Genomic DNA, 11,047 nt, shown 5'->3' with positions numbered 1-11,047 from the left:
TGTACATATGTGTTTGACATGCAAACAAGTCAACAATCATCGGACCCGTTTTCAAATGATCGAAGAGATAAAACAAAATACGCTGAAGGAGCTGAAGGTCATCCCAAAACGTGCTTATGAAAAGTGTTTCGAACACTTTTGGGGCCATCTACGCGCACACCCTACGTATGTTCAAGTGCTCCGCCACAATGTCATGAATCACAGATTTTGATAAATTTAACATCTGGGCATTAAACGAATACTTAGTCGACGGTCTGAGTTCAAAACTTTGCGCACACGAGTCACATTGTCGATGTCGCAGGTCTCCCAGCACGATCTGCATTAGCGTCCTCTTCCCGTCCATCTAAAAAGGCCTGGTGCCACCGAAATACACCACTTCTTGCTAAAGCAACATCTGGGTAAGCCTGCTTGGTCATATCAAACGTCTCCGTCGCAGATTTACTGAGTTACACACAGAATTTAATCGCGTACCTTTGCTCTATTGAACGCCGCATTTTCGACTTGCATCACTCACAGAAACACGTCATGCGAGAATGTTTGTCCTGACTCTCCAGTTGCTCGGAGTCCTATTACTTTGCGGACAAACCCTGTATATACTTTGTGTGGACTCCTACGTTTCTTTCTGGGCATTTCAGGCTATGTGGCGAACTTAGTATACCCTGTTAAGGGTATAATAATGTAGAAAATCAAGTACCAACCTGTTTAAATACAGATGTTGTTCTAGTAAATTTCCATAAGTCAGGTGATACAAAAGGTCAAGTTCCCATACACAAATGCATGTAGTATGTATGAGCATTTCTTTATGCCTTTGTAAACTTAGGAGGTTTCGATAAGTCATAAATAAAATATTTGCATTAGTGTTTTATTAGTGTGTATTAAGTTAATAAAATCGAATCGAAAGCATTCTGTCTTCGCGTCTGTAAAACGAATAAACAAATTCACATTGACGACAAGGTCGCCAAGCAACGGTTGTCCAAAGCGAAACGGAAGCAGCTTAACAAATCGTTTCGCCGAACAAAAGCCCCTCGAGCCTACGTCAAAACTGTTACCGCTATTGGGAAAGAACGCAGGCGGCATTAATTATGTCATTTGTTGTTAAAGAAATTTCCAGTACTCGTAATAGACATTGGTTCATAAGACCAATTACCGAAGCCAATTGTCATCGAAATATTAAAGAGCCGAAAAAGCGCCAATTCCACTCAAACACAAAGGACAATCACACTAAAAGGACGCGTGTAGTCGACACGTCGCGATTGGACACTTCACGCTGGGTAATTGCATCGATACGGTCGCTGTTGTGCCGCACAATATTGTACAACAATTGAGGTGAGTGGAATACGGGGGAATTTTTGTAGGATTTAAAAACAACTTCCCATCAAACTTTGCTATTCTATGAAGAGGAAATCAACGAAAAGTCAATATTCTTATTCGTAATCGTGGAGCTAGGCTTTCGTGTGTGCGGTTACATTTTTACATTTTATGGAGTTTTTAGTCTCGCTTTGCAGTGCAAATATTTTAGTGAATTCGATAATGTTACGAGTGTGCCTTGAACGAACTTTTATTTGTTTTGATGACATTTCGTGGACAGACGACAATTGACTACACAACCACACATCTTTCATCAAACATACATTCGAGCTCTCTATGTACACATAAACCTTGTATTTGAGCTGATTATCTTTTAATGCTTGGGTCCTTGTACCGAGCACATACTATTAACATACAGACACGCCTTCACATAGGCCAACTTTGCGGGGAAAATTGCAGTTAAGTGCTGCTCGTAATGCCGTTTAATTATGGATCGCATTCAAATCAATTGCCGTTATAATTATTGACCAGTACTGTTGTTGTAATTAATAATTGATGCGCCTGCACTAACCACAAGATGCCTAACAGCTAACATTTAGTCGCTCGGAACAACAACAGCAGTTTGCAAGCATTGGCAATGAGGAGTCCATTTGTAGTGCTATTGCGCAGACAGACATTTTGAAATCCTTCACTTCACATTTGCACAATGCTCGACGAGACATCGCACATTGTTAAAGAATTTGTTTATTGTGTTTTGAGCAGAGGTGGCGCCAAGATGTCTGTGACACTCTACTATCTGCCGCCGAGTCCGCCATGTCGCGCGGTTTTGTTGCTGGGCAAAATGCTGGGCATCGATTTCGATTTGAAGCTCATCAATGTCTTGGCCGGTGATCAGTTGAAACCGGACTTTCTGCAATTGAATCCGCAACACTGTATACCAACCATCAATGATGAGGGTCTGGTGTTGTGGGAGAGGTGAGACAAATACATTACCTACAAAAGTGTGGTAAATAATATTTGTAATTTTTGTTGTTGTTGTTTTAATGTCTAGTCGCGCGATTTTACAATATTTGGCCGCAGCTTATGGAAAGGATGATACACTTTACCCGAAAGATGTGCGTGTTCGTGCTATGGTCGATCAGCGAATTCAGTTTGATTTGGGCACCCTGTATGCGCGGATGTATGACTACTATGTGAGTATGCATCCAACATATGTACGAGTATATGCATCAAAAGGGGAGCTTTTTGTTGCTTTTCGTTGGGGGCGTTTTTTACGTGGCGGGTCCCAAACCCAGCGCACAACCCTGTGGAGGGGATGTTTCGCCTTCTCACTTTAGCTCAGCTTCAAACGAATGTTCTTTGGCTACTCAGAGGATACTTGATCTAGGATCGGAAGTCGTAAGCTGCTTGGGACATATGTACAAGAATCGTTTCTGGCCACTCCCAAGTGAATGGCCATCAGAGAACTTTCCTCACTTGCGTGAACTTCTACACATTTTGGAGAAAGCAGAACAAACGGCGCGGTTATTAAGGCCAATGATATCAATATCATCAGCATACGCCAGCAGCTGTACACTCTTATAGAAGATTGTATCTTCTCGGTTTAGTTCTGCAGCTCGAATTATTTTAGTAGAATGCTGTTAGGTCCGTCTAAAATCGTAAGCGCGCTTGATTAATTTACCTTACATAACAGTAAGTATTCAAGGAGAAAGGAAGCAAAAGTTTTGAAGACAGCGCGGGTGAAATTTGTTGTTGTATTTACAACATTTATACACTAGTTCCACACGAAACCAACTCATTGCTTGTAAGTAATCAGATATGCAATTTCCAGATACCAACTGCACTCTGGAGCGCGCCTTTAGATGAATCGAAGAAAGCTCGTTTGGCCGAAGCTTTCGATTGGTTCAACAGCACTTTGAAGGGTCAAGAATTCGCTGCTGCCGATCACTTTACGATTGCCGATCTCACGCTGTTGGTTACTGTTTCACAATGTGAAGCTTTTGGCTTCGCGGTGGACTCCTACAATCGTGTCAAACATTGGTTGCAACGCTGCAAGGACCACATGGCGCCGTACGACTATGAGGTAAATCAGCGAACATTACAATTGTTGCCTTATTATTTAGGTTTTGTACTCTTCCCAACTAGGAACTGAATGCCAGCAAAGCGACTATATTGGCCGATTTGTTTCGTGCAAAAACCGAGATCCCATAACTTGAAAGTCGATTAAAATATGTATTTGATCATTGTCAACTAATACGAAATATGGGGTACTTTCTTGCTTTCAAAGTAACACAATGTTTTGGAACTAGTTTACGATAACTATAGAGAAATTTAGGAAATATTTGCAAGTGGAATTACAACAAAGTTTCTTCAGTGAAAGCAACAACATTCTTATTTGCTATGAAAGCAGGAATATGCCCCATTTCTCTTGTTTCTTGTAGTTCTAATGTAGTAGTTTGAACCGAATTTTGAACTTCGTAGTATAAATAAAAGGCACTCTTGTAGTAAATAGCACAAAGCAAAGTGTTTCGTGTAGTTCTTGGAATTGAAACGGAGGTGGACTATGAAAAACATGCCATACATACAAGGTCTGTCGCAAAAGAAACAGGACTGTTAAAAAAACAAAAAAAAATTAATATTTTTCAAAAGTTATATTTTTTTTATTCAAAGTAGTTTCCTTGTGCTTCGATACAGCGTTTAGCCCGGTTAATTAGCATTTCAAATGAGTGTTTAAGGTCATTTTTCGGAATGCTCTTGAGAATATCGGTCGTCGCCTTTTGGATAGCTGAAATGTCCTGAAACCAGTGTCCTTTCATGGGCAAATGAAGTTTTCCAAATAGGTAAAAATCACAGGGTGCCAGATCAGGTGAGTAGGGTGAGTGATTAATGGTTAATATGGAGTTTTTTGTCAAAAAATCAGTGACAAGCGTCGACCGATGACACGGCGCATTTTCGTGCAACAGGCGCCAGGACCCTGCCTCGCGGTATTCTGGTCGAGCACGACGAATGCGTGACAAAAGACGCTTCATAACACCAAGGTAAAACAGAGCATTAATAGTTTGGCCAGGTGGGATGAACTCTCGGTGTACAATACCACCCTCGGAATCGTAAAAACAAATCAGCATTGTCTTTATTTTTGACTTCTGAAGACGACCGACTTCTGATCGTCACAGAGGTCCTCACGACCTTCTTGGAATCGCTTAAACCGCTCATGCACATTACTACGGGATAGGCACTGATCACCATAAACTTTTTTCATCATTTGAAATGTTTCAGTAAACGTTTTCCCCAGTTTAAAACAAAATTTAATATTTGCTCTTTGCCTTTTACGACCGATGACCAAAAGCTGCTGTCACTTTTTGATCGATAACATCCATTGTAGTTATCCAATTGTCTTAAAATTTTTACGAAATGTCAACAAGAGATCAAACTTTTTATTTCATATATCCACCAATAGGTGGCGCCACCAGAAACAGTTATATTTAAAAAGTTCTGTTTCTTTTGCGACAGACCTTGTACATACATACATATACAAGTACAAATAGACTAAGGTGAGTTTGTGTCGGCAAACTTAAGCAATCAATAGAACGAAATCATTTTCAGTAATAATCTCTAATACTTACACGCCTCGGGTGACACAAATCAATTGACCGCTTTCTATGTAATTTTTATTGCGTTGTCAGTAGAAATTTAATGAACGCTTAATACATATGTATGTATGTGAAAGCGTCTCAGTAAACGTAGGTGTTTCCGAAAAATTACTCCACAGCTGACGGCTAAAAATACATTTACCTGGCTTAAAGGGTGGCACCCACCCTCAATATGGTTGTGTCGTCGAGGCAACCAGAAACACCAGCAGGCAAATATGTTTGTGTGTGTGTAAGTGTGTGTTAATGGTATCAAAATCATTCTAAATTACACACTACAATTGATTTTCTAGTTTTTTTTTTTAAATAAAGGTGCGGGAAAGTAAATAACTTAGTACCAAAATAGAATTTTCTATGAACATATATGTATGTATATACATTAGCTGCGCTTTAAAGAGAGTACATCTCTATAATATTCCATTAGGTATTAATTAGTTTCAAATGCATATATTTAGGGCATAATTGGAGATGGATTAATGGAAGACCGACACACGCCACCTCTTCGTCGATTTTAAAGCCGTCTTCGACAGCACGAAAAGGAACTGGCTCTATGCCGCTATGTCAGAACTTGGTAACCCCCCAAAGCTAATACGGTTGTGTAAACTGATGTTGAGCAACACCAAAAGCTCCGTGAGGATCGGGAAGGACCTCTCCGAAGGATCTCTTTCGATACCAAACGGGGTTTCAGAGAAGGCGACTCCTTATCGTGCGACTTCTTAAATTTACTCCTAGAGAACATAATTGAAGCTGCAGAGCTGAAAAGAGAGGGTCCAATTCTCTATAAGAGTATACAGCTGCTGGCGTACGCCGATGATATTCATGTAAAAGATCTCAACAGCCGCGCCTTTAGTTGATTTTGGTCGAGGACAAGACGAAATATCTCCTGTCATTATATAAACAATGGTCGCTTTCGCTACTTGGCTCCCACGTCACTGTTTACAGTCATAAATTCGGTCGTCCCAACAACAACAACAGTCAACTGTTTTGCCAGTCAGTCGGAATGAGTAGGCCGCTCTCGATGAACAAACACCAAACTCTACAAGTCGCTCATCATCCCCGTGCCACTATATGGTACAGAGGCATGGACGATGACAACTTCTGATGAGTCAGCGTTACTAGTTTTCAAGAGAAAGGATTTATAGTCCTTTGCGCATTGGCAATATACGACGCCATTGATGGAGTTCAGCGAATTAAGAGGCAGCGGCTACGCTATCGTCCGAAAGGATGAAAGATGGACCTCGCTACACTTGGAAACTTCAATTGGTGCCAAACTGCGAAAAGGAAGAACGACTGGATAACTGTTGTAAGCTCGGCTATAACCACGTAAGCGTTGTCTACGCCAATAAAGAAGAGGAAGGAATGCATGGTCTTAAAAACGACCAATATTTTGGCTAAAGTTCATCATGTTTTTTAAACGCCGTCATTTTGACAATTTTCGATTTTTTTCGATCGAAGTTATTGAAGGAGAGAACGGGAACCGCGACAGGCGTGTGGCACATGTGTTTCTTACAATCGGGGATTTTGAATTTTTTCTTCCGAAATATTGTATTGTGTAAGTCCTTTTTATTCCAAAATATCGCCTTTTTTTAGGCTCTCATACCAGCTGTACCTCTAAATATTCGAAAGCCGGTCATGGTCATTGGTATGGAAAACTCTCCTCTTAAAATGTAGATGGTTCTTAATAAGACTAGCTCCAAATGACAAAAAATTTAGATTAATAATACCCAATCAAGACAATTAATACCGTGGTTAGTCATGTGATCTCTAGTGTATAATAAACAAATATGTTTGTATGTCTGTGTTATTGTATCTTCTTTTTAACGTGCCACTTATTGTGGCAACTTAATTGTGTTTGCGATTGTTGGCGATACAGATGATATTCCTTCATATTTTCCTCCCATAAAAAACTAAATTAGGTTACAAGCATCAGCAACAACAATGTATACATACATAACTAGGTAATTTTCACAGCTCATTTAGGTTTGTACAAAAGTAACACCACGAAGTGGAGCTATTTTTAATAAACCACCCGTTCCTCCACATGTTCTAAAGTTGACAACGACACACGTTGCTCAAGCATTTCTACACAAAGCTCACATGTGGCACATGCAACATACTATATATATGTATATGTATGGAGCTGTATACCTGCCACAAGCTGCCTGGTCAATGGACAGCAGTGGGAGACAGGCGGCAGAGTTGTCGTTTCCGTTTTGGGCAAACGATAACACCGCACACCCAAGCGCCATGCACCACACAAGCAGGAGGTACTACAATCACTAGCTTTAAACTGTTTCTCGGCCATCGGCGTCGCTGAAGCTGAAACCGAAGTTGTCGTGAAAGCTGTCAACGGGATAAGAATAGAATACACGTAGAAATGGACCATGGAAATTTTTCCGCTCATGCCGCAAGCCACTTCGACAATGGCTTCATATCGCAGCATCGGCGTTGGGCTCCAGTTGGCCACACTCGCAGTCTCCTCTCGGCTATTAGCACGTGTGGTCCACCTTTCGCGCGCTTTTCGCTCCGCAACAAACAAAAGTTAACAAGTCAGTGCGTGTGCACCTATCGTCGCTAACGCGGCACGTAACCGGTTAGAGCTAAACACGTGACCGACGCAGTGCGGGAGTGCCGTGCGAACGCGTACTTGAACACCTCTTGCTAGTTTGCAGCGCAAATTTTGCCAACACTCCATTGCATTTGCTGCGTACGTGACCTTCCGCAAGCTGTGCCGGATGCCGCCTACAACGACTGGGAGATTTGTGCGTCGCGCGTTGCTGCTGGCCCTCCTCTGCGCGCACATTTGTCAGGGGATTGCAGCATTGTTGCAGAAAGAATTATGGTTAGGTTGGTGTGCCGCGTCGATGGTCTTTTACTTGGCCCACAAAGCGATAGCATTAATTAACATGCTTGTGTGAACTCTGTTCTTTCTTTTCATTGTTGACTGCTACTTAACGCAGAGTGCTCGTGCATGTATGCCAGCGAGCGCAACGCCACCAGTTGGGGCAACATCGCCATTAACGGAAGCACTTTGCGTGGCGCCAAGAATGACTGTTACTTGATCTTCATCGCGGGCGGCAATGACGAGTTGGTCGCCCTGCGCTTCCAGACGCTGCAACTGGCAGCCGGGTAAGTCTAGCGCGTAACTATGTGTGTACACATGCAACGCAGGAGGTGTGTCGCATCAAATAATTTAGCGGGCATGCAGTGCGTTACAGGTTTTACTTGGCAAACCAAAATATTCTCCTTTCTTTCCAAGAAGTGTGTACAAAGTTTTGGCGCGCCATAATTCGCTTACGAAATTGTGTTTACGGAAACATGAAATGTCAAAAGAAATCAAAATTTTCGTGTCGATGTCGTGCAGCAGGTGAAATTGTGATGTGTGCAACATGTGTCTTCGTGTTTACTCGAAAGATTTGCATATGTGAAGAAATTAAGTGAGTTCCGCTTGAATTTTGTCATCAGCAAGGTGGTTAGTCAATAAATAGTGATTTCCCTGCCTTGCATCCCAGTCAGAAATTTGAATAAAACTGAAATTCGTTAGCAGGCTCTTTTTGTTTTTTAGATATGGTACTTAAATTATATACATTGTGACAAAAAAGTTCGAAGGAATTATTAATAATGTAAAATCCAAGAACTGCTCTTCCACAATTCCGACCGTTTTCGACGGAATTTCTTACGCAAACGCCCCTGTACAGCCAAATAGAACTCCTTATTGATCGACTGTCCCGCTAGAATAAATTCTTGGTGAAAACAACAATCAGCATCACCTTGATTTTTGAGCGGCTTTGGCGTGTTTTTTTGGCTTCGGCTCGATTTTTCCCTCCATTCCTCATAAGCCCATATCTAATGCGCAGCTCTCTATAAATGTGGGAGCGGAATTCGCAAGATCAAGCATGTCCAAAAAGACTTGTTTACGGTATTATTTTTGAAAAAAATCATCTTCATTGGGACGACACGAGGAAGAAGGCCTTTCATACCCAAAATATCCACCAAATTCATTCGTACGGATTCGCGGGAGATGTCGAGTTCTCTTTACTTTTCTAATACTTTCATCAGTTGTCCAGAACGAGACATACCTTCAAAGATCTCTTGGCAGTATTTGAAGGCTTTGTAGCACTCGTAGGCTTGCGTTTTTGATAAAACTGGTTCACCGTAGGCCTTTTCCAACATTTGCAAGGATTCTGCGTACGAAATTTGGTTAGAAATACAAAATTTGAGAAAAAATCTTTGTTCGATGTTTTTATTCATTCTAAAATTCGGAACGCACTACTGAGGTGTAACGACTGAAAGATATATTTTCTAATTATATTTTCGATTGAGATCTCAAAAAGGCCATCATAATAGAACTTGCGAGCGTCATTTGAATCGTAAAGAAGTAGAGATTAAACTCAAAGAAATAGAGATTGAACTTGTGGAAAAGCTTTTTTCCGAAAAGGATTTTCTTTTCTACATCTGCAATATCTGCAGAATCGGAAAAAAATTGTGAATTCCCAATATTTAACACAGATTTAAAAAAATTTACGAAATTTTGCGAGAGAGCATTCTTTGTTTCATAAAAAAGCTTAATCCATTTTAGTTAGAAATAAAAAAATGTTTTTCAATATTAATTTTTCAACTCGTGCAATGAGAATTCTGTAAGCACCCGTTATAAGAAGCATGCCACAAATTAAATGCAACGCAAAATCCAACATCTGCCAATTAAATAAATTACATATGTATATGTAACTGCATAAATCCGTCCAAATACTGAACGCGCAAACGAAAGAGGGGGGGAAATTCAAAAATTCGAACATTCCTGTGAAAATTCCACGCACAAAAAGTGCCAAATAAAAATCTAAATGCATTGATATCTGCACTATCGTTGAGTATTTATCGGAATTATTAATGTAAATAGAAAATTTTTGGCATTAACAACGGGCGAAGCCACAAAACGATAACCAAATGTGGCAGTGCAACTTTGTGCGGCAAGGTAGCGTTGCCTGTCCCATGCTGGGGCTCGCCCAATGATGTGCGAGGCAACAAGGTTGTCGCGAGCGGCTTTGTACAGCACACGGCCATACGTAGTATATTGCTACATGCAACATTTAAATTAACGCAATGTTGCAACTTGTCAATGCGGCCGGCGGCCGGCGGCCATCCAATAGTTGGTGGGTGGCTGGCAAGCAGCAAGTCGGAGATGGCGCAGTCATTTCGGTTGCTGGTGGCTGCTCTTGTTTCCTACATAAATCTCGCAGTACTCGACATATGCACTTCTTGCTGCCACCATTCCATGAAGTGCACATAAATAAGTGTGGCTAAATGGCGGTGTGCTCGTTGAATGTGCTTTCTAAATTTAATCCGTTTTCATTCAAACATAAAGAGTTGTGTTTTTGTCACACATCATTGGCATAAATCAATCTGCCAATATCAATGTTTGCGAAATTTTTATGGCAATGAATTTATTGGACAAGCGTGTGTCACAGCTGTGGGAGGCCATCAAACAGTCACTGGTGCAAAGAGAGACAAAAGAGCTTATTTCACTCAATTGAATTATCTGCAGAGGCCTTGAGCTCTTTCAAAGCATGAAAATCTCCCACTGAAGAGGAGTTTCTTGTGGGAATTTCTTTCTTCCACAATTCCGACCATTTTCGACGGATGTTCTAACGCAAACGTCTCAATACTACCAAATAGAACTCCTTATTGACCGTTTGTCTCTTCGGAACAAAGTCATAGTGCACCAAACCACGACTATCGAAAAAAAAAATGAACTTCACCTTGTTTTTGAGCGGCTTTGGCGTGGATTTTTTGGTTTCGGCTCGTTTTTTCCCCTCCATTCCGATGATTGTGGACTTCTTTTCAAGCGCCATGTCCATTACTTTTTTAATATTTTCATGAGTTGACAAGATCGAAGGAGGCATGTCTTCAACGATTTCTTGACTGTCTTTGATGGCTTTGTACCACTCGTAGGCTTGTGTTTTTTGATAAAACTCTGTAAGCTTTTTCCAAGTTATGGTGACCTTCAACGTGAGTGTTCTAGGTTAGCAAGCTATTATTGCTCAAAGGTTAGTCAGGCCTTAGTTAAAGCCTTCTTCATAATAAATGAAACTTTT

General features: G+C 41.0%; 2 protein-coding genes across 3 annotated transcripts in view; both read left to right on the top strand.

Moving 5' to 3' along the window:
* The first annotated feature begins 1,066 nt into the window (after positions 1-1,066).
* On the top strand, positions 1,067-3,831 carry LOC126755143 (glutathione S-transferase D7). 2 transcript variants are annotated; one of them, XM_050467521.1, is made up of 5 exons: positions 1,067-1,326; positions 2,071-2,283; positions 2,360-2,501; positions 3,140-3,391; positions 3,454-3,831. In XM_050467521.1, exons 2-5 carry the CDS (start codon positions 2,084-2,086, stop codon positions 3,517-3,519), a joined length of 660 nt encoding a protein of 219 aa, XP_050323478.1. In that variant the 5' UTR covers positions 1,067-1,326; positions 2,071-2,083; the 3' UTR covers positions 3,520-3,831. The 2 variants fall into 2 exon arrangements, with proteins under 2 accessions (XP_050323478.1, XP_050323470.1); XM_050467513.1 differs by lacking the exon at positions 1,067-1,326 and having other exon boundaries at positions 1,896-2,283.
* Positions 3,832-7,415: 3,584 nt separating this feature from the next.
* Positions 7,416-11,047, top strand: part of LOC126767800 (suppressor of lurcher protein 1) — a 49,921-nt gene continuing 46,289 nt past the window's right edge. The window contains exons 1-2 of the mRNA XM_050485438.1: positions 7,416-7,802; positions 7,916-8,084. Of these exons, the coding sequence (XP_050341395.1) occupies positions 7,691-7,802; positions 7,916-8,084 (281 nt within the window). The 5' untranslated portion in view covers positions 7,416-7,690. The remainder of the gene's footprint in view (positions 7,803-7,915; positions 8,085-11,047) is intronic.

The sequence above is a fragment of the Bactrocera neohumeralis genome, chromosome 2, assembly GCF_024586455.1.
Source record: "Bactrocera neohumeralis isolate Rockhampton chromosome 2, APGP_CSIRO_Bneo_wtdbg2-racon-allhic-juicebox.fasta_v2, whole genome shotgun sequence".
Lineage (NCBI taxonomy): Eukaryota > Metazoa > Arthropoda > Insecta > Diptera > Tephritidae > Bactrocera > Bactrocera neohumeralis.
This window is presented reverse-complemented; position numbering and strand designations above follow the sequence as displayed.

Excerpts from the sequence above, each read along its gene's own strand:
- LOC126755143 (XM_050467513.1), top strand. The coding sequence starts at position 2,015 with ATGCTCGACGAGACATCGCACATTGTTAAAGAATTTGTTTATTGTGTT. Across the intron at positions 2,284-2,359 it reads GGTCTGGTGTTGTGGGAGAG|TCGCGCGATTTTACAATATT; the intron begins GTGAGACAAATA and ends TTTAATGTCTAG. Across the intron at positions 3,392-3,453 it reads TGGCGCCGTACGACTATGAG|GAACTGAATGCCAGCAAAGC; the intron begins GTAAATCAGCGA and ends CTTCCCAACTAG.